The following is a 25,261-nucleotide window of genomic DNA, read 5'->3' on the forward strand; positions in this document are numbered from 1 at the left end:
GCCTTAGGTCCCCCAGATTATAAGTGGTGGAGCCAGGATTCCCCATCTAGACCATCTGGCCCTGCTGTGCTGCCTGCTGCATTTGAGGCTTGCCAACCTCTGGCAGTGCCAGGAAGTGAGGGAGAGATGCCAGCCAGCAGGAGCCCTCCAAAGCACAGCCGCTCTTGGTGGCTGCTCTGGTGTTTGGTATCAAACATCCCCACCCTGGTGCCAGAACCTAGAAGTAGCTGCCAGCTCCCTGTCCCGAAGTGAGCTGCCATGCAAGAATGTCTTCTCACCAGTACTCATGTGTCCTCACTCTTTGAGAGTGAAGGGTGTCCCAGAGGGATGGCAGTGACTTGTCTTGCCCTGCCTGGTGGCCCCAGCACCCACAGTAAACCTTGATCCTCTGAAAGGCATGGCCTCTGTGTCAAGCCTCCCCGCAGCCCCACCCCAGATTGTGAGCCTTCCTCTAATATGCTCCCCGCTCCTCTGAAAGCCCCATCTGGCTCACTGGTTATTAAGAATAAAAATTATGACTATCAGAACAGCAGAACTAGAAGAGATGGCTAAACTGTTTCTCTTTTGCAGAAACTGCAAGTCCCCTGATTTCCAACCCTTTCCCTCTCCTACAGAGTAAGTGATGGTCCCGTCGGGGGGCTGGAGAGGGCAAGGCAGGGCAGGGAAGGAACTCAGCCAGCCACGTGCTCCTGGAGCCTCCAGGCTGTGTGAGATGGGCCTTGGGCCGCCCTCCCGGGCAGACCCGGAAGCTGGTGGAGGCAGGCCGAGGTCCAGCCCTGGGCGGGTGGAGCAGTTTGGACGGGGTGGGGCAGAGCCCTGACCAGCAGCAGCCTTGGCTCTGCTGCCCCAGCCCTGGCAGGAGCTCAGGCCTTCCCATTCACAGTCATCGGGCAGCCTCAGGACACCTCTTCCGAGCCCCATCGCAGCCCTCCTTTTTCTTCTTTTCCTTGCTCTTCTTCCCACTCCTCTTTCTTTTTCCTCTTCCTTCTCTCCTTCTCCCTCTTCTCTGCCAGGCACTGACGTGAATGCTAAGAGCAGAGAGCTGAGTGATCCAGGCCCCTGCGCCCTTGTGCCTATTCCTACGCGTGCCCTCCCTTCACTCCTCCCTCTCCTCCTCCCTTTCCCCATCAGATCCCCACTTCCTCTTGCTTCTCTGTGGCTTTTTCCACTGCTTACCCTTTTCCTTCTTGTTTCCCTTATGTCTGTTACCTTGGTTTTTGTTCATTCATACATTCATTCATTTGTTCACTTGGCAAATAGTGACCTCATGTGGTTCCACAGAGAGAGCTGGGCTGTGACACCATGAGACTCAGTCTCTGCCCCAAGAGGGCCGTTGGTCTGTTGATGTTGATGTTGTCCTCCCTAGCCCCATCTCAAGTGCGCCGAACAGTGGCTGGCACGCAGTAAGCACTCAATAAATAGCTGCTCAATTGAGCTAATGGTCTCTCTCTGCATGGCTTCCTCTCTCCATCGTTCCTTCACCCAGCTTCTCCCTCATGGGTCTAGTGACAGGGGAGGCAGGCAGGCTGGGCCCGGAGTCCTGAGCACAGAGACCCAGTGTGTGTTTGGGTTCTCACTTGCAAAGCTGCCTGCAGCCCAGCAGAAGGTGTCTGCGTTGGTTCCACCCCTCACGTGGCTGCCTCATTTCTCCCTCCAGAACCCTATACCTGCGGCGCCTGTGGGATCCAGTTCCAGTTCTACAACAACCTGTTGGAGCACATGCAATCCCACGCAGGTAAGCAGGATACGGCTTCTCTCCCCCTCTCCTTCCTCAGTTCCTGCAAATTGAAGAGATGGTTAGGGCCTGACCTGAGGCCCCTGGGGAAGGCCGCTCTTTCCTGGAAAATGGTCACAGGACATGGAACCTGCTTGCAGGGAGCCCCAGTCAGTCAGTTATTAACACAGGCTGGTCTGTGCTCTGCAGGCGGGGGCAGTGAGGAGGCAGCACAGGCTCTGTGGGAACATGGAGAGGTGGGACAGAGTTGACGAGACTTCCTGGAGGTGGTGGCCTCTTGGCTGGTCCTAAAGGCCAAGTAGGAGCTAGCCTGGAAGCGAAATGTGCAGGTGGAAATGGAGCATGGTTTGAGATCAAGGTGAGCAGAGGCAGAAGGTGGGGATAGAGAGACATGCAGCCCAAGGCAAGCTGGGTTAAGTCCTGCCTCAGAGCAGTCTCATTCACTAACACCCTATGTCCCAGAATGCAGTTGGTGCCCAAACCTGAGGACACATAAGAATCACCAGGAGGGCTTGCTTGAGCACAGATTTCTAGGCTCCATTGTGAATTTGTGATTCTGTAGGTCTGCAGAGGTGGGGACTAGGATTTGCATTTCTGGTGTCTTAAGACAGTGCTGATGCTACTGGTTCAGCGACCGCCCTTTGAGAACCACTGCTCTAGAGCTACAGGTGCAGTCATCTGCTCTCTAGGCAGCCTTTTTATTACGTTTCACCGTGGTGAAACACGAGTCTCAGGGAGACGCTATTTGCTGGAATAAGTGAATAATTCCAAATTCTCAGTGGTTAAACATACAGACCATTTACTTCTCACCCACATTATAGCCCAATGCACATGACCTAGTTGGGTGGCTTCCACATGGTGATTCAGGGATCAAGGCTCTTTTTTCTATTGGCTCCGTCCTCCTCTAGATCTTCAGCGTCCTCTCTCTTTGTGGATGGGGAGAGAGGCTATGGGGCAGGCACACTTCTTTACCATTTCAGACCACAAGTGACACCTGTAAATGCTCAAATTCCAGTGTGGAGAATTAGTCACATGACCAACCTGAATCCATGGGCGGAATCGTGTCCAGAGCCACTGTCCCGGGACAGCTGGCCACTCTGCAAAGGGAAACGTGAGTCTGGGGAGGCAGTTAGCTGTCCCTCCACCCCTTTCCCCAGAGGAATTCTCTAGAGGCATTAGAAATAATGGGTGAGAAGTGCCTGACATAATGGTGCTCAGTAATTGGTAGCTGTTGTTATTTCACCTGTTATTGTTATTGTACAAATCTTTCACATCATCTCCCAGGTCTGGCCTGACTGGCATAGAGTATTACAGGACTAGAATCTCTTTTAGGCTAAGTACTGTTCTATTAGTGTAGTCTCTATCATTCATTCATTCATCCAGCGTATATTAATTTGGAATCTGCTGTATATTAGGCGTGAAATCAGATGATCTTTTGGGGGAGCCTATTATTTGTTTCTAATAAACTTGAAATCAGGACAGAGCTCTGGAGTGGCAGCCAAGGCACTTGCCTCGGAGACCTGCTCTAACTGGTGTGTCTGGGTGGTGTGTGACCTCCTGCAGGAAGCTGTGTCTCCATCTCTAAAGCAAGGGCCTGAAAATCCCGTCTCCAGCAGCCTTCCGCACACCACGCTTCCCGCCCCCTGCTTTCCTTTGCCGTCAGCCGTGCCTCACCAGGGAAGGCCTTGAGTGCCAGCTCAAGGTGTTTAGACCCCATGGGGAAGCAGGATCCCCGGGCTAGGGACAGCAGTTGGCAGGCTGCTTGGGAACCACTGCCTGAACATATCTCTTGGTCCTGAGACTCCCACAGCACAGCCTTCTGCACTCCTCCTCTGAATCCTCGGCACTCTGCCCGCGCGTTGCCAGCTTCTGGAAGCTGAGCTGTGATTAGGGAAGAGCCTTGGTGCCAGTGCTTTCCGATCCCTGGAGGCCATTAAAATGCAAATAGGACTGAGCCTTGAGGTGGCCCCACCTCTCCCAAGCATCTTGACTTGTTTTCGGAGTGGAGCCGTGGGCTGCTTTGTTCTGGTTCAGCGCAGCCAGAGAATGCCTGGCCGGCAATCCAGCGCAAAGCCAGGCTGAATCCCAGCCACACTGAATCGGGATTAAAGGCTTGGCTCCATAGAGAGAAATTAAGCATCATGAGCTGCGCAGTTCACAGCGCCGACGATAAGGAGGATCAGCCTTGAATAACACCAATCTCATTATGGGGCTGCTGAATGGCACAGGGTATTTCCCGCTAATAAACTTCCTTTCTGTGCTGTAGGAAAACCTGGCGTGCCTTGGTGACGTTGGAGAAGCATGCTTTGGCAGTAATAATACCAAAGATAGCTAAAATTTTGTGAGTGCTTTCTATGCGTCACTTGTGGTACTGAGAGCTTTACCCAGGTTATTTCATCAGATCTTCCTGATTAGGTAGTTGACATTTTCATCCCCATTATGCAGATGATGAAACCGAGGCTCAGAGAACATAATCACTGGCCCAAAGTTGCACAGCTCCTAAAAAAAGCATCCAATAGCATTTGAGCTTTTACGTGGCGCCAGGCCTTGTTCTAAGACTTTTACATATATTCACTCATTTAATTCTCAGAACAACTCTCAGAGTTAAGTGCCCACAACAGTTCCACTTCATAGCTAACGAAACGGAGGCACAAATTGGTTAAGTAACTTGTCCAAGGCTATGCAGTCACTGTGGCAGGCTGTGGATAGGATTCCAGCTCTCACAGTGAGCTCCAGAGCCCATGCTCTCAACATCCACTCTGTGCAGCCTCAGGTAGACCCTGATGGAAGGTTAGCAGAGATGGAAGCCCTCTCAGAGGTCGTCTCTTTCAGCCTCCTCATTAAAGTACGGCCAGGAGGACCACAGCTAAGAGAGATTGGGAGACTTTGCAGACAGCAAGCAAGCTGGCAGCTCATGGGTTTAGGATTTTGGAGGTGACCACACCTGGTTTGTTTCTTTCTTTCTTGTTTTTTTTTTTTTTTTTTTTTTTCCTTTGAGACAGTCTTGCTGTGTCACCCAGGCTGGAGTACAGTGGCACGATCTCAGCTGTATACCTGCAACTTCTGCCTTCTGGGCTCAAGCGATTCTTGTGCCTCAGCCTCCCTGGTAGCTGGGATTACAGGCATACACCACCAAGCCTAGCTAAGTTTTGTACTTTTAATAGAGACAGGATTTCACCACGTTGGCCAGGCTGGCCTTGAACTCCTGGCCTCAAGTGATCCGCCCACTTCAGCCCCCCAAAGTGCTGGAATTATAGGCGTGAGCCACCATGCCTAGCACCACACCTGGTTTCTAACCCCTTTGAGCCACTTCACCTCCCAGGACCTCAGTTTTTCTGTCTGTGAAGTGGGTTTATTGGTATTCTCAGCAGGGCTGGGTTGAGGGTTCCAGACATGACGGATGTAGAGTATCAAGGGCCATGGCACATTCTAAGACCCAACAACAGCAGATGCCTCTTTTTCCATCCCTGTCAGAAATACCTGCTGTCTCCTGCCTGCAGTGGTCTCTCTCTGGGAAGCAACCTTTATTCCAGCTTTGCATCCAGCCCTTTACAAATGTACATGTGAGAGAGGGGGAGGACACACAGGAAAGCCACACTGAGGAAACCTTATTTTCATCTCAAGCTATAAATCAAGCCTTCCACAGAGCTTTTAACTCATTTGTATTGGGAGTGGTACCTGTGGCATATGGAGAAGAAAAAGTCTTAAATCAACCAATATTATACATTGTTATTTAGTACAAGTTGAAGAATCTCAATTCTAAGTCCTATGGAAGGGCAGAGAATAAGAATCATTCCTGCAGCTTACCCTGCCCTGGCACTTTGGATGGAAGAGAGAAAACTGAGACCCAGAGAGTTGAAGTACGCAATTCAGTGTCACACCATCGCAGAACTGGGTTCAAATCCAGGGTTTTCACATCTCTGTACTGTAGTAGAGAAAGTAAGAAAGGCTACTTGTTTTCATTTTTTTTTATTATTGTACTTTAAGTTCTAGGGTACCTGTGCACAACGTGCAGGTTTGTTACATATGTATACATGTGCCATGTTGGTGTGCTGCACCCATTAACTCGTCATTTACATTAGTTATATCTCCTAATGCTATCCCTCCCCCCACCCCATGACCGGCCCTGTGTGTGATGTTCCCCTTCCTGTGTCCAAGTGTTCTCATTGTTCAATTCCCACCTATGAGTGAGAACATGCGGTGTTTGGTTTTTTGTCCTTGTGATAGTTTGCTGAGAATGATGGTTTCCAGCTTCATCCATGTCCCTACAAAGGACATGAACTCATCCTTTTTTATGGCTGCATAGTATTCCATGGTGTATAGGTGCCACATTTTCTTAATCCAGTCTATCATTGATGGACATTTGCTATTGTGAATAGTGCCGCAATAAACATACGTGTGCATGTGTCTTTATAGCAGCATGATTTATAGTCCTTTGGGTATATACCCAGTAATGGGATGGCTGGGTCAAATGGTATTCCTAGTTCTAGATCCTTGAGGAATCGCCACACTGTCTTCCACAATGGTTGAACTAGTTCACAGTCCCACCAACAGTGTAAAAGTGTTCCTATTTCTCCACATCCTCTCCAGCACCTGTTGTTTTCTGACTTTTTAATGATTGCCATTCTAACTGGTGTGAGATGGTATCTCATTGTGGTTTTGATTTGCATTTCTCTGATGGCCAGTGATGATGAGCATTTTTTCACGTGTCTGTTGGTTGCATAAATGTCTTCTTTTGAGAAGTGTCTGTTCATATCCTTCGCCCCCTTCTTGATGGGGTTGTTTTTTTTCTTGTAAGTTTGTTTGAGTTCTTTGTAGATTCTGGATATTAGCCCTTCATCAGATGAGTAGATTGCAAAAATTTTCTCCCATTCTGTAGGTTGCCTATTCACTCTGATGGTAGTTTCTTTTGCTGTGCAGAAGCTCTTTAGTTTAATTAGATCCCATTTGTCAATTTTGGCTTTTGTTGCCATTGCTTTTGGTGTTTTAGACATGAAGTCCTTGCCCATGCCTATGTCCTGAATGGTATTGCCTAGGTTTTCTTCTAGGGTTTTTATGGTTTTAGGTCTAACATGTAAGTCTTTAATCCATCTTGAATTAATTTTTGTATAAAGTGTAAGGAAGGGATCCAGTTTCAGCTTTCTACGTATGGCTAGCCAGTTTTCCCAGCACCGTTTATTAAATAGGGAATCCTTTCCCCATTTCTTGTTTTTGTCAGGTTTGTCAAAGATCAGATGGTTGTAGATGTGTGGTATTATTTCCGAGGGCTCTGTTCTGTTCCATTGGTCTATATCTCTGTTTTGGTACCAGTACCATGCTGTTTTGGTTACTGTAGCCTTGTAGTATAGTTTGAAGTCAGGTAGTGTGATGCCTCCAGCTTTGTTCTTTTGGCTTAGGATTGTCTTGGCAATGCAGGCTCTTTTTTGGTTCTATATAAACTTTAAAGTAGTTTTTTCCAATTCCGTGAAGAAAGTCATCGGTAGCTTGATGGGGATGGCATTGAATCTATAAATTACTATAATTTATAGTATTTTCAATAGGCATTGAATCTATAATTACTTTGGGCAGTATGGCCATTTTCATGATGTTGATTCTTCCTATCCATGAGCATGGAATGTTCTTCCATTTGTTTGTGTCCTCTTTTATTTCGTTGAGCAGTGGTTTGTAGTTCTCCTTGAAGAGGTCCTTCACATCCCTTGTAAGCTGGATTCCTAGAAATACCAAGGCTACTTGTTTTCATTGGAAATTGTGTTTCCCCTTTGTGAATGTAAAGTCTGTCTATGAAAATAAATGCATTCTCTGCATTGGGAAAATGCAGAGACGTTAGAAAATAAAGAATCGACCATAATTTCACTATTCAAAGCTGATTGCTGTTACCAACTTAATAGGTTTCTTTACAGTTTATTTTAAAATCGGATTTACAGAGATATAATTTACTAGAAAAATAAAATTTACCAATTTGAAGAGTACAGTTTGATTGGTTTGGACAAATGTATGCTGTTGTTTAACTACCATCACAATAAAAATACATAACAGTGGCTGGGCATGGTGGCTCATGCCTGTAATCCCAACACTTTGGAAAGCTAAGGAGGGAGGATTGCTTGATGCCAGGAATTTGAGACCAGTCCCTGGACAGGGACAACATAGCATGACCCTGTGTCTAAAAAAATAAAATTAAAATTAAAAAAATTTAGAGCAGGTGCAGTGGTTCACACCTATAATCCCAATACTTTGGGAAGCTGAGGCAGGAGGATTGTTTGAGGCCAGGAGTTTGAGACCAGCCCTGGTCACCATAGCGATACTCTGTCTCTACAAAAAATTTAAAAATAAGCCATGCGTGGTAGCACACCCCTGTAGTCCCAGCTACTTAGGAAGCTCAGGTGGGAGGATCACTTGAGCCCGGGAGGTTGAGGCTGCAGTGAGCTATGATGGTGCCACTGCACTCCAGCCTGGGCGACAGAGCAAGACCCTGTCTCTAAAATATAAAAATAATATTACCATCAACCCAGAAAGTTCCTTCATGCCCCTTTGCAGTCATTCCCTTTCTCCTACCCTAGCCACTGGCAGCTAACACCTGCTTTCTTTCATTGTAGTTTTGCCTTTAGTGGATTTTATTATATATGGAGTTCTACGGTATTTAGCCTCGTGTCTAACTTCTTTCGCTTAACTTTTGAGGTTTGTCCATGTTCTGTGTTATCAATAATTCCTTTATTTTGCTGAGTTGTATTTCGTTGTCTAGATAGATCACAATTTGTTTATCCATTCACCAACTGATGGTCATTTAGATCTCCAGTTCGGGGCTATTATGAATAACGGTGCTGTGAACATTCATGTACAAGTCATATATATGTGTAGACACGTTTTTAACTCTCTTGGGTATATACCTGGAAGTGGAGATACTGAGCTGTAAGGTAATTTTGTTTAATCCTGTGAGGAATTGCCAGATTGTTTCCTAAAGTGGCTGCACCATTTTTACATTTCTACCAACAGTGTATGAGGATTCTAATTTCTCCATATCCCTGTCTACACCTTTTATCATCTTCCTTCTTGATAATAGCCATCCTAGTGCATGTGAAATGGCATTTCATTGTGGTTTTGATTACATTTTTCTGACAGCTAATAATGTTGAGCATCTGTTCATGTGCTCATTGGCCACATTGGCAAAGGATCTGAATAGACATTTCTCCAAAGAAAGATATACCCAGTAATGGGATTGCTGGATCAAATGGTAGATCTACTTTTAGGTCTTTAAGGAACCTCCACGCTGTTTTCCATAGTGGTTGTGCTAGTTTACATTCCCACCGGCAGTGTAAAAGTATTCCCTTTCTGCCACATCCATGCCAACATCTATTATTTTTTTATTTTTAAATTATGGCCATTCTTGCAGGAGTAAGGTGGTATCGCACTGTGGCTTTGATTTGCATTTCCCTGATCATTAGTGATGTTGAGCATTTTTTCATATGATTGTTGGTCATTTGTATATCTTCTTTTGAGAATTGTCTATTCATGTCCTTAGGCCACTTTTTGGTGGGATTGTTTATTTTTTTCTTGCTGATTTGTTTGAGTTCTTCATAGATTCTGGATATTCGTCCTTTGTCAGATGCATAGTTTGCAAAGATTTTATCCCACTCTATGGGTTATCTGTTTACTTTGCTGATTATTTCTTTTGCTGTGCAGAAGCTTTTGTGTTTAAGTCCCATCTATCTCTTTGTTTTTGGTGCATTTGCTTTGGTGTTCTTGGTCATGAGTTCTTTGCCTAAGCCAATGTCTAGAAGTGTTTTTCTGATGTTATCTTCTAGAATTTTTATGGTTTCAGGTCTTAGATTTAAGTCTTTGATCCATCTTGAGTTGATTTTTTGTGTAAGGTGACAGATGAGGATCCAGTTTTATTCTTCTACATGTGGCTAGCCAATTATCCCAGCACCATTTGTTGAATAGGGTGTCCTTTCCCCACTTTATGTTTTTGTTTGCTTCATTGAAGATCAGTTGGCTGTATCTGGCTTTATTTCTGGATTCTCTATTCTGTTCTATTGGTCTATGGGCCTATTTTTATGCCAGTACTATGCTGTTTTGGTGAATATAGCCTTGTAGTATAGTTTGAAGTCCAGTAATGTGTTGCCCCCAGATTCGTTCTTTTTTCTTAGCTTTGCTTTGGCTTTGCAAGCTCTTTTTTGGTACCATATAAATTTTAGGATTGTTTTTTCTAGTTCTGTGAAGAATAATGATGTTGTTTTGATGGGAAATCAATTTGAATTTGTAGATGCTGTTGGCAGTATGGTCATTTTCACAATATTGATTCTACCTATCCATGAGCACGGGATGTGTTTCCATTTGTTTGTGTCATCTGTGATTTCTTTCAGCAGTGTTTTGTAGTTTTCCCTGTAGAGGTCTTTCACCTCCTTGGTTAAGCGTATTCGTAAGTTGTTTTTCTTTTTTTTTTTTTTTTTTGGTTTTTCGTGGGGGCGGTTTTTTGGCAGCTTTTGTAAAAGGGGTTGAATTCTTTTTTTTTTTTAATTTATTATTATTATACTTTAGGTTTTAGGGTACATGTGCGCAATGTGCAGGTTAGTTACATATGTATACATGTGCCATGCTGGTGCACTGCACCCACTAACTCGTCATCTAGCATTAGGTATATCTCCCAATGCCATCCCTCCCCCCTCCCCCCACCCCACAACAGTCCCCAGAGTGTGATGATCAAAAGGGGTTGAATTCTTGATTTAGTTCTCAGCTTGGTCACTGTTGATGTATAGCAGTGCTACTGATTTGTGTACATTGATTTTGTATCCTGAAACTTTACTGAATTCATTAATCAGTTCTAGGAGCTTTTTGGATGAGTCTTTAGGGTTTTTTAGGTATATGATCATATCATCAGTGAACAGCCTTTGCCCATTTTTAATTGTTTTTTTTGGATCCTTTTATTATTGAGTTGTGAGAGTTCTTTATATACTCTAGATACAAGATCCCTATAGATAATTTGCAAATATCTTTCCCATTCTGTGGGTTGTCTTTTTACTTTCTTGATGTCCTTCGAAGTATAAAAGTTTTTAATTTTGAAGTCCATTCATCTATTTTTTTCTGTGCTTTTGGTGTCATATCCAGGCAGTGGTGTCAAGAAACCACTGCCTAACCCAAGGTCACAAAGACTTAATCAGTTCATATGTTTCCTTATAAAACTCTAAGAATTTTATACTTTTAGCTCTTACATTTAGGTCTGTATTCCATTTTGAGTTTATTTTTATATGTGTGTGAGGCAGGAGTCCAATTTCATTCTTTTACATGTGGGTATCTAGTTGTCCCAGCACCATTTGTTGAAAAGACTGTTATTTCCCCCCATAGAATTGTCCCGATAACCTTGTCAAAACTCAGTTGACCATAAATGTAGGTGCTTATTTCTATATTTCCAGTTGTATTCCATTGATCTATATGTCCGTCCTGTGCCAGTATTATACTGTCTTAATTACTATAGCTTTGTAGTAGTTTGGAAATCAGGAAGTATATTCCTCCAACTTTGTCCTTTTTCTAAATTGTTTTGGCTATTCTGTATCTCTTGCATTTCCATATGAATTTCGGGATCAGCTTGTCCGTTTTTTGCAGAAAAACAACAACAATATGGATTTTGATAAGGATTGTGTTTAATCTAGATGAGTTGGGACATTCCACATTCATGGACTGAAAGACTGAATATTTTAACAGTTTAAGTCTTCCAGTCCATGAACATGGAATATCTTTTAATTTACTTCGGTCTTATTTGAGTTCTTTCAACAGTGTTTTTAGTTTTCAGTGTTCAATTCTTACACTTTTTAAAATTTAATCGTAAGTGATTATTTTCAAAGCTATTATAAATGGAATTGTTTTCTTAACTTTTGGAATGTTTATCACTAGTATGGAAAACTGCCATTTTGTTTTATATATTGATCTTGTATCCTGCACCCTCGCTGAATTTATTAGTTCTAATTGTTTTGTATGTATGTGGATTCCATAAGATTTTCTATATACACAATCATGTCATCTGCAGTTAGAGATCATTTTACTTCTTCCATTCCAATCTGGATGTTTTTCTTTTTTTCCCTAATTGTCCTAACTAGAACTTCTAATACAGTCATGCACCACATGATGTACATGATGGACTGCATATATGACAGTGGTCCCATAAAACTATAATATCCTATCTTTACTATACCTTTTCTATGTTCAGATACACAAATATTTACCATTGTGGTACAGTTGCCTGAAGTATTCAGTACAGTAACACACTGTACAGGTTTGTAGCCTAGAAGTAGTAGGCTATACCGTATAGCCTAGGTGTATAATAGGATATACCATCTAGGGTTGTGTAAGTACACTTTATGATGTTTGCACAATGACAAAATCTCCTAACAACACATTTCTCAGAATATATGCCCAACATGACTCTACATGTTGAATAGAAGAAATGAGAGTGAGAATGAACGTTCTTTCCTTGTTTCTGATCTTAGGGAGAAAGCTTTCAGTGTTTCATCATTAAGCATGATGTTAGCTGTGGGGGTTCTGGTAGATGCTCTTTATTAGGTTGGAAAACTTCCCTTCGGTTCCTAGTTTATTGAGTGTTTTTATCATGAAAAAGGTGTTAGATTTTGTCAAATGCTTTTTCTGCATCTATTGAGATGACCATGTGATTTTTGTCCTTTACTCCATTAGCATGGTGTATTACATTTATTTGTGTGTGTTTAATCAACTATATTCCTGGAGTAAATCTCACTTGGTCATGGTATGGAATCCTTTATCTATGTTGCTGGATTATTACATCACAGGATCACAATTAGGCAGCCAGGTTCATAGCAGAACAGTAATACTGAAAACAGCAGAGCCAGAAACCTAGGACTTGGGAGTGTGGTTAAGCAAGCTGTGGTATATCGTATATGATAGAGGTACATGTGGCCATGGGTAGTGACAAGAATGTGACTCAGACCATTTCCTATTCAGAAATGATCCCATAAACATGTCAAGGAGTAACCGTGCATCCAGGAGAATAGGCGTATACCAATTACTTACAACTGGATACAACTGCATATGTGCAATTAACAAAAAACTAGAGAAGTATGTGGAAGACACATCCAGGAACTGGGAACCTGGGATTATGTCCAGCCCTGCTGCTGTTTTCTCTGTGATCTTGGGCAAATCTTTTCTTATATCCGAGCTTCAGTTTCCATGTCTTACAGTGAGGGGTTTGATAATTTGGTACTTTGTGTCACACATGGCTTTGGTTTTATTTTGTTCATTTCATAAAATTTCTAGTAAATATACTTAAAAAATGCAAACTTTGCGGAAGTGAGAGAGTATGAGGCATTTTTGGCCACTTGGGGGGTGTGACCGGTACTCCCTTCCCTCCATATCAGCTAGAACTCTGTGGTTGTGTGCAGGGAGTAGATGTGGGGTTCCCAGCAAGGCTTGGGATCCAGTGCTTCCCATTTCCAGAGAGTTTGCTCCATACCACACACTGTGCTCAGCTCTTCCTGATTTAGCTCTTGTTAGTCCTACCAGCAATAGTGTAATGTCCATATGATTACCTTAGTTTTTCCAAATGATGAAAATGAGGCTTTGCAAGCATAGATAGTTGTCTGAGGAGCCAGGATTTTAACCCAGACCTGTGTCCCAATGGCCACATTCTGCTGTTACCCATCACACTCTAGTTCTCATCTTGTTCCTCAACAGGCCTCTTACCCTTCTAGGTAACACACTGTCCCCTTTGTGCCCACAGCTGACAATGAAAACAACATCGCCTCCAACCAGTCCCGATCGCCACCTGCTGTTGTAGAAGAGAAGTGGAAACCTCAGGCCCAGAGGAACAGCGCCAATAACAGTAGGTCTCCCCAAGCAGGGCTGGACCTGAGGGTCCCCTTATGCTCCAATTGTTCCTCTCTGCCCCCCATTCCCACCATTTGTGCTTCCTGTGATGTTGTAAGATGATGCGTGATAGTTTCAAAGCACTTTTATACCTAAGACCTTATTTGCAGGAGTTCTTAACTCAGGGGATGGGCAGAAGGAGGCCCAGGGAGAGGAGGTGACTTTTTTTGTGGTCAGAAAGCACCAATTTGTGGCAGAATCAGAACTAGAACCCACCTTTCCACAATTTCTGCTGGTTGCTCTTTCCTGACATGATGATCCCGTGTATCTTATTTCCTGAAGATTCCCATATTAGAGGAGATTCCTATATTGAGGAAGAAATTAGACTCGTTGGCTTCAAAGATCTAGGGGAATGACATAGACCGTTATTATGTTGCATACATACCACTACATTCTATTCCCATGTCGATGGCAGTCCTTACTAATCAATCATAGAACTTTATCCCTGTGAGACCGTCACATATTAAAGGCAGCCAGCACCACCCATGTGTGTGCAAGAGGAAATATATTTGCCATTCCCAATACTAGATGTTTAGAGTATTAGGCTACTGCCACTCCTAGCAGCCTTGAATGCCAGAATTAATCCCATCTCTCTTTGTGTCCTCTGCCAGCCACTACCAGTGGTTTAACACCCAACAGCGTGATCCCCGAAAAGGAGCGGCAGAACATCGCAGAGCGGCTGTTGAGGGTCATGTGCGCCGACCTGGGTGCACTGAGCGTGGTCAGCGGGAAGGAGTTCCTGAAGTTGGCCCAGACCTTAGTAGACAGTGGTGCCCGCTATGGGGCCTTCTCGGTCACTGAAATCCTGGGCAACTTCAACACGCTGGCACTGAAGCACCTGCCACGCATGTACAACCAGGTGAAGGTGAAAGTGACCTGTGCCTTGGGCAGCAATGCCTGCCTAGGCATCGGTGTCACCTGCCACTCCCAGAGTGTCGGCCCTGACTCCTGCTACATCCTCACAGCCTACCAGGCCGAGGGCAACCACATCAAGAGCTATGTGCTTGGTGTGAAGGGTGCAGACATTCGTGACAGCGGCGACCTCGTGCACCACTGGGTGCAGAACGTGCTGTCGGAGTTCGTGATGTCGGAGATCAGGACAGTGTACGTGACGGATTGCCGGGTGAGCACGTCCGCCTTCTCCAAGGCTGGCATGTGCCTTCGCTGCTCAGCCTGTGCCTTGAACTCGGTGGTGCAGAGCGTGCTGAGCAAGCGGACGCTGCAGGCCCGCAGCATGCACGAGGTCATCGAGCTGCTCAACGTGTGCGAGGACCTGGCAGGCTCCACGGGCCTGGCCAAGGAGACCTTCGGGTCGCTGGAGGAGATGTCGCCACCGCCCTGCTGGAACTCGGTGACGGACTCACTGTTGCTGGTGCATGAGCGCTACGAGCAGATCTGCGAGTTCTACAGCCGGGCCAAGAAGATGAACCTCATCCAGAGCCTCAACAAGCACCTGCTCAGCAACCTGGCGGCCATCCTGACGCCGGTGAAGCAGGCAGTCATCGAGCTGAGCAACGAGAGCCAGCCCACCCTGCAGCTGGTGCTGCCCACCTATGTCAGGCTGGAGAAGCTGTTCACGGCCAAGGCCAACGACGCAGGCACCGTCAGCAAGCTCTGCCACCTCTTCCTGGAGGCGCTCAAGGAGAACTTCAAGGTGCACCCAGCCCACAAGGTGGCCATGATCCTGGACCCGCAGCAGAAGCTGCGGCCTGTGCCACCCTACCAGCACGAGGAGATCATCGGCAAGGTCTGTGAGCTCATCAATGAGGTGAAGGAGTCCTGGGCCGAGGAGGCCGACTTCGAGCCTGCTGCCAAGAAGCCCCGCTCTGCCACTGGCGAGAACCCCACAGCTCAGGAAGATGATCGGCTGGGCAAAAATGAAGTGTACGATTACCTGCAGGAGCCCCTCTTCCAGGCTACCCCTGATCTCTTCCAGTACTGGTCGTGCGTTACCCAAAAGCACACAAAACTCGCCAAGCTCGCCTTCTGGCTCCTGGCGGTTCCGGCCGTGGGCGCCAGAAGCGGGTGTGTAAATATGTGTGAACAAGCGCTTCTAATCAAACGGAGGCGGCTGCTCAGTCCAGAAGATATGAATAAACTCATGTTTCTGAAATCCAACATGCTTTAAGACTTGACTTCGGGGAAAAAAAAAAGAAAAAGAGAAGATAACATTAGAAAAAAACCACACAACACTGTCACAAACAAAGAAAAGGAATTTAAGTTCTAAACACTGTGGACCTCATTATAAATGCCCCCTGGAAACTTAAGTGCTTTTTTTTTTTATATGTGTGTGTGTGCCTGTGTGTACACAGCCACACGTATGTGCACATGTCTGAACACGTGCTGTGGTTATGGGGGTGTGGGAGGGTCTCTGTGCTCATCTCCATGGCCAGAGAAACTTCGCACACACATGCACACACACACACACGACCCTGGTGCATGTACACACGCCTGTGCTCGGATGGGTGTGCATTGAACTGGGCGTGTCAGGAAAGCTGAGCGATTGGGAAAGAGGGAGATGTTTCACCTCCTTTTCTCAGTAAGGGGGCTTTAGAAGACTCCGCTTTCAGGTGTGCAGATTGGCAGAAAGCTGATGTTGTGAAATGTTCAGGCAGCTGAGATCTGAAGTGACTTGACGCTCTCTGTCCTTCACCCCAGTCCTCCTTTTCCCTCCTTGACCCTCTTCTAGCCCTCCCACCCCCCCGATCCCATTGTGCACCCCCCCGATCCCATTGTGCACCCCCCCACACACCCTCGGCTGCTCTGCTGTGGACTCTCCACACTGCATCAGATGGACGGTTTCTGCACTGGACTTTGTTTCTCGTTCACCTTCAGGGCATTGAGCTGCTGCCTTTGAGATACCCCTTGGGTGTCCCGGGGCAGCCGCTTTAGAAACACACCTATCTATCTCCCCATATCAGGAAAGGAGACTTAAAGAGTATAAAGCTGACATTTTGCTTTTTAATATAAGAGAGGAGAAAAAGACATTTTTCAGAGAAGTATAGATACTGTCTCCACTCCCTAATAATTTTCTCCCTAACATTTTAGCAATTTTTACCTTGTTTGGGGGTTCATTTTGTTTCTTCAGATTTGATTTAGACTCTGCTAGGAGGCACTGAATGTCTATAACTTATGTTTTGGAGTTTTGTTTTTTACTTGCCCCTTTTGTTCCTCAAGTCACACTGTAAACTAGCTCATCTCAGTGGTATACTCAGTATCCTACGGTCTTTCTTGGCCTTCCCTGTACAGTTCGGTTTTCACATATTCGAACGGCCAAGACCAGGTTCTTGGCTGTGCTATTTGGAGACCAGGGGTTGGGGAGGAGTCACGGGTTCCACAGCTACAGGGTTTGGTGGCTGTAGGGGAAGCAGTGGTTTGGGAGTTCTGAATGTAAGTGCCAGAGCTGCCCTCCTGGTCCGCTGTGCGTGGTACCCGGTGTGCATCACACTACTCACCCCCTCCCCGACCCTGGCAGTCCACAGCAACTCCAAAGTCAGCCCATAGTCACATCCACCACACCTCAGACCTGCCACAGCCTCTCCTCACTTCCCAGGACCCTGAGGCTTCCAGGAGCTCTGCTGCCCACAGCCCTCGGGGTCCTCACTCACACCTCCGACTTCCAGGACGGCAGTGAGCATGGTGCCTTGTGGCCCCAACAGTTGATGTTCCAAGGGTGGGATGGTGTTCGGCCATGTTTGACTCGATGCTGTGAAAGATGTCTTCAGGCTTCTCTCTCCTGTTCCCCCAGCTGTGAGCAAATTAGGTTCTACACACACAGTTCAGATGCCAAGGGTGACACCCCATTCCCTTCACAAGAGGTGGTTCTGTCACAAATCAGCACTCCACCCCCACCACACCTCTCAGTGAATAAAGTGCTGGTGGTCTCACTCCCCTAGCGACCCTTAGCCATGGGATGGGGTGGTTACACTAAGGCTTCAGGCTGAGAATGGCCATCATGGCGGGAGGCTGTTCGCAAAGGCACCTTCTGTCATCCTGGGGTTGGCTAAGTCAACTCCACCCCTTCCCGATAATAAAGCATTACTCAACTGTGAGATACCTCGACTACAAAAAGCACTGTACCACAGCCCTCTCCCCCGGGTCCATGACGGGAGCAGGGAGTAAAGTTGATTGCAAACCTCATGAAGGCTTAGGATCATGGACCTGGAACATAGTGTTGGGGGCCAAGCCTGCACACTTTGCCTCATGAGAACTCACCCAGCTCTCCCCTCGAATCTTGGACACACTGAAATGGATCAAAGTGGGCCATTTCCACATTTGCTCCAGCAAACTGTGGTCTCAGGAACTACCATGCCATTTCCTCTCCTGGAGAAGTTCTAGGTATTCCCTCCACAACATTTCCAACTGGGGGACCGAGCCCACTTATCAGAGAAGAGCCGCCATCCACACTGGAGCAGGAACGGGGAGAAATCCAGACAGGAACCTCATGTCACTTCCTAGGGAATATGGGAAGAAACATCAGCAGACTTCTCAGTTGGGCCTTTGGAGGCGTTCTGGAAGGTGGCCTCAGCATCACTGATGATTGACAGATGCCTACAGCAAAAGGTCCCTTTAGCGTTGCTTGACTGCTGGGGAAGGGACAGTGACTGGCACTTTGACCCACACAAGGATAGGAGCTGCCTACTTTGTGTGGTAGGTGAGAGCAGAGCCTGGGAGACTCCCATCCTCCCTCTACTTGGAGCAAAGTTGTGCTGGTGATGCCCCATTATTGGGCCAGTTGATTAGAAAATAGGCATTTCACTTTCTTGGAAAGCCATCGGACTAAGCCCAAATGTGCATTTAGAGCACTCAGCATTCTCCTCTTTGAAGCATGGGATGTCTGTCCTCCAGGAAGAGATTTGATCTTAGGTTGTTACCTCCCTTTCCCTTCTTTTCCACCTCAATTCAATACTTAGGGGTTGGCTTGCCTCTGCAGGTTTGATGTGAATGCCACTAGGTACTCAGAAGGCTGTCGTCTGGGGCTGCCTTGTCCAGTTAGATAATAAGATAGTAGATGATCATTTCTTGCAACCTCTGGTTTCCTCCAGAAACTGCTGTCACCAACAGGAAAGGCTGTACCAAGGTGCCCTCTTCTCAGACAGGCTGTTCTCAGAGTGCAAATCCTGCTGCAAGTAACAGCTTAATAAAACCCAAAGATCTCACAGGTCCAGCCACTGGCCCCTTTATCTCCAACAATATCCACCTCACCAAATTCTAGTTCAGCCAAAGGATTGAGACAGGCTCTTCCAGTTCATCTTCTGGTGTCCAGCCTGACCTTCACATCTGGAAGGATTTTGTCATCTGCCTCCCAGTTCTGGGGCCACTGTAGGTCTTTCCATCACAAGCCTTTGAGGGATCTGGGACCAGGAATTTGGGCCGTTTCTACCATATTCTCAGCAGCCTAAGGTGGTGGCCTGCTGATGTGGAGACAACTCGCCTTGAGCCATGTGGTCCCCAGGACAGAAATGGCCTTTGTTTTGACATACATGGACCCAAGAGGGGAGGTGAAGAAAACACACCTCCACCTGGCAAGTTTTTCTCCCTCATCTGAGGTCAGTTTGCTTCACCAACAAAGCCCAAGCCAAGAACTGCAGCGTTGAGGGTGGTCCCTCAGAGTGGAGTAGCCCGAGGAATCTCAGGTCCACCAAGAGCAGTGGTACCATCCGGGTCATGGGTGGATGCCCTTGTTCTGGCACAGTTCTCCACTTCCCGATGCCTGGCTTAGCCAGCCAGGCCTCCCTCTAATGGCATTTAGTAACCAGGAAACAAAACGCATGCCACCTGAGCAAAACTGCCTGCACTTCGTCTCTGGGGGTTCACCGCACAGAGGCCAACTGCCGCATCACCAGCGAGGAAGCTTTGCCACCATCCTGCTTGGCAGCTTCACACTTGACATCTGGGGATTGGTTTTTGGCTGGAAAAAGGGTACCAGGGTTTCCTGGCAAGGACAGGAGGGCAGTGCAGTGACACAGATGAGAAGCTGTGAGTCTCCAGGATTCAAGGAAGCCACCAGGTGTGTAGGCTGGGAAGAGATATCTCTTTCAGTTTGACCCTTTATCTCCTGCACTTTTAAAGAAACACCAGAGAAAAAATCTACAAGGCGTGTTTCCACTGAAGCTGAACCTCTGCCTTTAGGAGTCCCCTATTTTTGAGCAAGGCCACCTGCTTCCCCTGGACTTCAGCTGGACTCCTTGAAGAGTGGGCTTCTGGAGAGACGTTAGGAATATAGCACATGCTCTCTGGGGGCCACAGGGTCATCGGGAAGGTTTGAAATGAAGATGGGATGTGGCTGGAGCAGGCTGTGAGATGGCTCCATTGGGGACACTCCCCTCATCTTGTCATCATGATGGATATGCTGGAAGAGGAGGTGTCTCAGTGAGCCGCCCCAGGTTCATAGCTTTGCCCTCGCCTTGGCAATAGCGGCAATGCCTCTATCTCTGGGATGCAGCCTAAGGAGGGCTCCTAACAAGGCCGATGATTTAGACAGAACAAGAGACTAAGTAAGGTCCAGCCATCCCCTGGAGCCAGTATGTGGGAGCTCCTGTCCCCACCAGCCCTGCTCCAGCCCCCATGTCCAGCTGGGCCAGAGGAAGAACTGGGAAGGAGGCAGCCCCTCCCTTTCACTGTGGCTAATGTTTGCTAGGCCAGTTATGGTGAACCAATGATACAGTGTTTTCCCTCTTAACGTTCCCCTCCTGGTTTTGCCTTTTCAGGGTTTTCTGGGGGATTTTGTTGTAGTAGTTGTTTTTCTTCCTCTCTCATTTGGGTTTGAGGATTGTGGTCGGGGGAGCCCTGGCTTTCACCAAAGGAGCCCAGTGGTTTCTGTGGAAGACGCGCCCACTCCCACTTTAATGAGGGTGAAGATTGTCAGGTCACTGTTTGACATATTCATGCCCCGCCCCTTCCCCCCCCTCCACCCGCCCACCACGGGTGTCGCTTTAAAGAGTCAATTCTTGTACAGAGAAGGATTTGCTAGGTTTGCATTTGGGTGTTAGCATCACGACCCACGAGGGCCCTGCCCAACCGTGCATCCCATGGGGCACCTTGACTCTTCAAACCAAAATTCCTTAAAGGGGCACAGCCCAGCCTTGTCCACAACCTCAGGGGCCTGGGATTCCTGTGGCGCTTCCTGAATTCCAGGTTGGCACAGATGATGAGGTCTGAGACCAGCCGGAAGGAGGGGCTCCTCCCACAACCCAGGTGCCAGCCGGTCTCCGCCTAGGACCTTCCCTCCCACCCAGCCAGGGTGGGTGGCATCCCACGCGGTGAAACGAGCTCGTGGACTGACCCGGGGCTGGGCCTTGCCAGCCAGGAGAGAGCGAGGGCCTCACGGCGGGGCTGGCCCAGGCAGCTCGTCCAGGGCCATTCAGATCCCAAGCATCAGGAAATCATTTTGTACAACCACCCGAAGCAGAGATATTTTTTAAGAAGCGTAAATTATTTTCAGTTGTTTTCTGATCCTACCTTTTTCTTTTCCCCACAACTTCACGCCAGTGATTCGTTCACATCAGGTAAATCTTGAGAAAGCCTTGGTGCCCTCCTCCCCACCCCCCACTCAGTAACCACGTGCGTGCACCCCCGCATCCTTTCTCAGTAGTTAAGACGTTCTAGGCAATACCATAGACACATCTGACTGTGTCTCTCTCTTGGAGTGCAAGAAACTCAAGTCATCTTAAAAAAAAAAAAAAAAAAAAAATTTACAAAAAAACAAACACAAAAAAAATATCTTTTTTAGGCCAGAGTTTTCTACAGGTATTAATGAATATTTTTCTTAATCCTTATAAGTTTTATGTGTTTAATATTTCTTAATACCGGTAGCATTAATTTATACTTTTGTAGCAACACAATATTTTTATAAACAGCCGGTGCTTGGCTCAAGTCTTCACGAGGGGTTTATGCAGGGCCATCTTGGGGACCCTGTGTACCATGTACTGTATTTAAAAAAAAAAAAAAAAGTTACCTAGTGTCACACTTGCTGTGTTAATTAACAAAAGACGTTGTGTGCGGTCTCCTGTATCGGTGTGGATCCAACAGCTCTCCAGGGAGTCACATTGCATGGGGGTTGAGTTGACGGTTCTTGTTGTGATACGTAAACCCCCGAGACCAAACTTGAGGGTTTATTTAGGGTTTTCTGTTTGTCCTTTGGGTTTTTGTTTCACTTTGTTTTGGTGCCGTTTCTCCATTTACAGCCAAATCAGTTTCATGATGTTCAAAACATTTACTGATGTCAAATGGAGGAAAGCAATGAAAAAAAGATTTTTACAAAGTAATAAAATTTAAAACTGAGCTGTTTAATGTTGCTGTTTTTACCTGTCTGTTCTTGTCCAAAAGTGGAACATTCCCAGGGAGAAGAGGAACGTTCCACTCGGTTCTTTAAGTCGCCAAAAGCCCCAGCCCAGGATTCAGTACCTCCCCTGCCCCCCGAATTCTTGCAGCACTATTTCCCAGTTGGTTGATGCCAAGGCAAAAAGATACCTTTTAATGGTTAGAGAGGATCAGTTGCTTAAATGATTTCATGTCAGTGTTGTATTTATGGTTTTACAATAAAACAACCTTTAGGAAGATGCAGCGTATGGTGTTTTTTTTCTTGGGTTTGAGGTTGGGCCATACTGTCCAGTTAGGAGCAGAGCACCTGCAGGGCCCAGGTGAGTGGAGATGGGCCAGAGACAGGGCACCTGGGGTGACAGCACACATCCATCCCAGTGGGACACTGTGTAATGCTGGCATCGTTGACTTACCTGTGGTGACGCTAGTATCAGTGACTTACCTGTGAGCTCACAGCTCATCTCTTGAACCAGACCTGGCTCAGCCAGTGTTTGATAAATGAGGGAGGGGCATGGTCGAGGAAGATGTGACCTTCCTGGGCTTGTGGAGCATTGTCCCGTGGAGGAAGGGATGGATTTAGTCTCCATCCTCCAGGTCTAATGCCTCAGGCATATGTGCAGGTTGGCGCTGCCCTGCGATCATCCGCAAGGCTCCTGTGCCCCTTTACCTAGCAGCTTTGGCCCCGTAAATGGTGTGTGTGATGTTATAACTGTTGTGTGTATCGTCCATGTGCTGGGGAAGAGTGTCCATGGCTTTTGCCAAATTCCTGATGGCATGAGGGACTCTGAACAAATTAGGAATCAGCGCCCTCCACCATGAGCTGCTAGAGGCCAGCCCTGGTGGGCTCACCAAGCCTGATGCCTGCCGTTGAGATGTGCAGACACCAATGCTCTTCTGGAATAGAAGCAAACCAAAGGCCAATCAAGGGAGAAGAGACACCAGCAGGCAAGCTGGAGCCTGAGCAGGAGGGAGTGACCACTCCTCCTAGTGGGTCCACCGTTAGAACAGCCCCTTAACAGGTGAAGCTGCCATCGTGCCATCCAGGTGAGTGAGTGACAGACACCCCAGGCCCTGGCTTGACACCATCTTTACCAGGTGTGGGCAACTCTGCTTCAAAGTAGAGGATGTGTTACTTGATCACCTGGAAAAATTCCGTCAAACCGCACGTGTAACAGCACGAAGAGGCTATTGGAGCACCAGCCCTGTCCTCAAAACCATCCTGCCTTAGGAGTTTCATGCTAACTGAACTGTGTGGATGTTCTGAGCTGACAACTGAAGTTTCATAGAGGAGTTTCTATGTAGCCTACAATGAAGTCAGGAGTCCTGCTGTGGCCAAAGGAATCCTCCTCCACACTCTTGAACATCGCAGTCAAATAAGGCCAGGGCATGGCCCGGGAGCCCTCACAGCTGAAGGAGCAGCCTCTGGATTGAAAAAAAATGCTTTAAGAAGGGGGAGAAGAAAAGATGTTTCTTTATTAAGCAGCTGCAGCTCCATTTATTTTGTAATGGAAATAAATGAGTGTGCCCAGCACCTTTGAAAGAGAAATTTTGAGGTGAGACTACTTAAGAATGGAGTGAATCTTCAAGGTAAGGGTGTCCACTGTGCGGAGAAAGATTCCTGGCGCTTTCTGAGATGAGCATTGCAAATTCCTCAGACTCGGGGTCACAAGGTGCTGCTCCCCAATCCCACCCCTGGGGGTTAAAAGCTAGGGTACATTGATTTTTAAATTTATTTTTAGTGAAAAGTTGTAGCAAATGTCACAGAGTCAAATGCCCCTGGACCAGGCAGGTCGGCGAGCAAAGCTGGTTACATAAGGTGAGGCCCTTGCAGGGGGGCATCTCTGCTAAGCCCCAGCTCATCGTTGGCATCAGGATGCCAATTATTTTTAAGAGAACTGAGAAACCCAGATGTTTATGTGGAAACTCAGTTTTCAAGTGACAAATTCAGAGCTGTGAAAAAATGCCTCGGCCAGGCGTGGTGGCTCATGTCTGTAATCCCAAGACTTTGTGAAGCCAAGGCAGGAGGATCGCTTAAGTTCAGGAGTTCAAGACCAGCCCAGGCAACATGGTGAAACCCCGTTTCAACAACAAAAATACAAAAATTAGCCAGGCACGATGGCACGCGCCTGTAGTCCCAGCTACTCAGGAGGCTGAGGTGGGAGGATCGCTTGAGCCCAGGAAGTCAAGGATTCAGTGAGCCAAGATCACGGCACTGCACTCCAGCCTGGGTGACAGAGTGAGACCCTGTCTCAAAAAAATAAAAAAATACCTCGTGAGCAATGTGTCCATCCACTAGCTGAAGCTGGCCTGTACACCTGCAGCTCACACCTTCCAATTTAAACATTTTATCTTTCAGTTCAAGTCACTTCAAAATATCACTCTTCAACATGGCCCCTTCAAACTGTCGTGGCTGGCTGGCCCTGGTATGGGAGGCACGTGTGGAAGGAACAGGATGTGGACACAGGATGGGAGGACCTTTATTAGTCCCAGGCCAGAGGGCCTCTCACTTCTCCTGGACAATTGCCTGTCTCCCTGCACCTGACCCCACCTGCTTCTGCCCAGAAAGTCCAGGCCGTGACCACAGATGCTGTCCCTCAGGGCAGTCTTTTCTGTTGGAATCTGTAAGCCCCACACTCTGGATGTTGGAGGAGACAAAGGGAGGGTCTTGATGTGTCTGACCCAGGGGACTGCAAAGCTTTCAATCCCCAAATCTTTGTCTCCAGGTTCATCCCCTCAACCAGAAGTATGGAATCCCTCCTTCCTTCCTTCCTTCCCGGTCCCTCAAGCCAATGAGCTAAGGGCACAAGGGGCGAACCCAGGACTGAACTAGCTACCGGCCCTTAGGATGCTGGTCACCCACAGAGAGGAGGAGGTAGGGCCCTGCCTGGGTTTCTTCTGCGAGGGTCAGCTCTCCACTTCAGAACACACAAAGCTGGGGCCTCCAATCCCTCCACAGCCACAGCAGCCATCGGGGCTGTGGGTGGATGCAGTTAGCAAGAGATATTTATAAATCACGTGTTTGTAAAGCCTGTGTGTCTACACTGGAGTCTCCTGGAGTTGTGTTCTTGGGCCAAGTTTGTCCTGAGCTGCTCTATACAGCCCACCTACTCCCTTTCCCAAGGGTGAGGAGAAGCCAGCCCAGACCAAGGGCTTCTGGCCCTGGGCCAGGGCCCAGCAGTTGCACTGGACACAATGTGAAGGCCAGTGAGCACTTTCCTTCCAGGACAAAGGCCCAGGGGAAGGTCCCAGGGGATGGGCTCCCCAGGGCCATGCAGAGAAACAGCTGAGGCTTTCCAGCTCCAGGCAGCTGGTTCTGGG

The 25,261-nt window shown here is 47.2% G+C and overlaps 1 protein-coding gene across 46 annotated transcripts in view; it reads left to right on the top strand.

Annotated features, from left to right (window-relative positions):
- The window catches only part of ZNF618 (zinc finger protein 618), a 181,396-nt gene extending 159,293 nt beyond the window's left edge, over positions 1 to 22,103 (top strand). For 23 of the 46 annotated variants that reach the window (XM_024252541.3, XM_063714384.1, XM_063714392.1 and 20 more), the window contains 4 exons: positions 571 to 615; positions 1,658 to 1,735; positions 13,476 to 13,577; positions 14,233 to 22,103. In XM_024252541.3, the coding sequence (XP_024108309.1) occupies positions 571 to 615; positions 1,658 to 1,735; positions 13,476 to 13,577; positions 14,233 to 15,749 (1,742 nt within the window). In that variant the 3' untranslated portion in view covers positions 15,750 to 22,103. The remainder of the gene's footprint in view (positions 1 to 570; positions 616 to 1,657; positions 1,736 to 13,475; positions 13,578 to 14,232) is intronic. The other 23 variants (XM_054520496.2, XM_054520495.2, XM_063714388.1 and 20 more) reach the window with 1 other exon arrangement.
- Positions 22,104 to 25,261: the final 3,158 nt, after the last annotated feature.

This window comes from Pongo abelii, chromosome 13, assembly GCF_028885655.2.
Source record: "Pongo abelii isolate AG06213 chromosome 13, NHGRI_mPonAbe1-v2.0_pri, whole genome shotgun sequence".
Taxonomy (NCBI): domain Eukaryota; kingdom Metazoa; phylum Chordata; class Mammalia; order Primates; family Hominidae; genus Pongo; species Pongo abelii.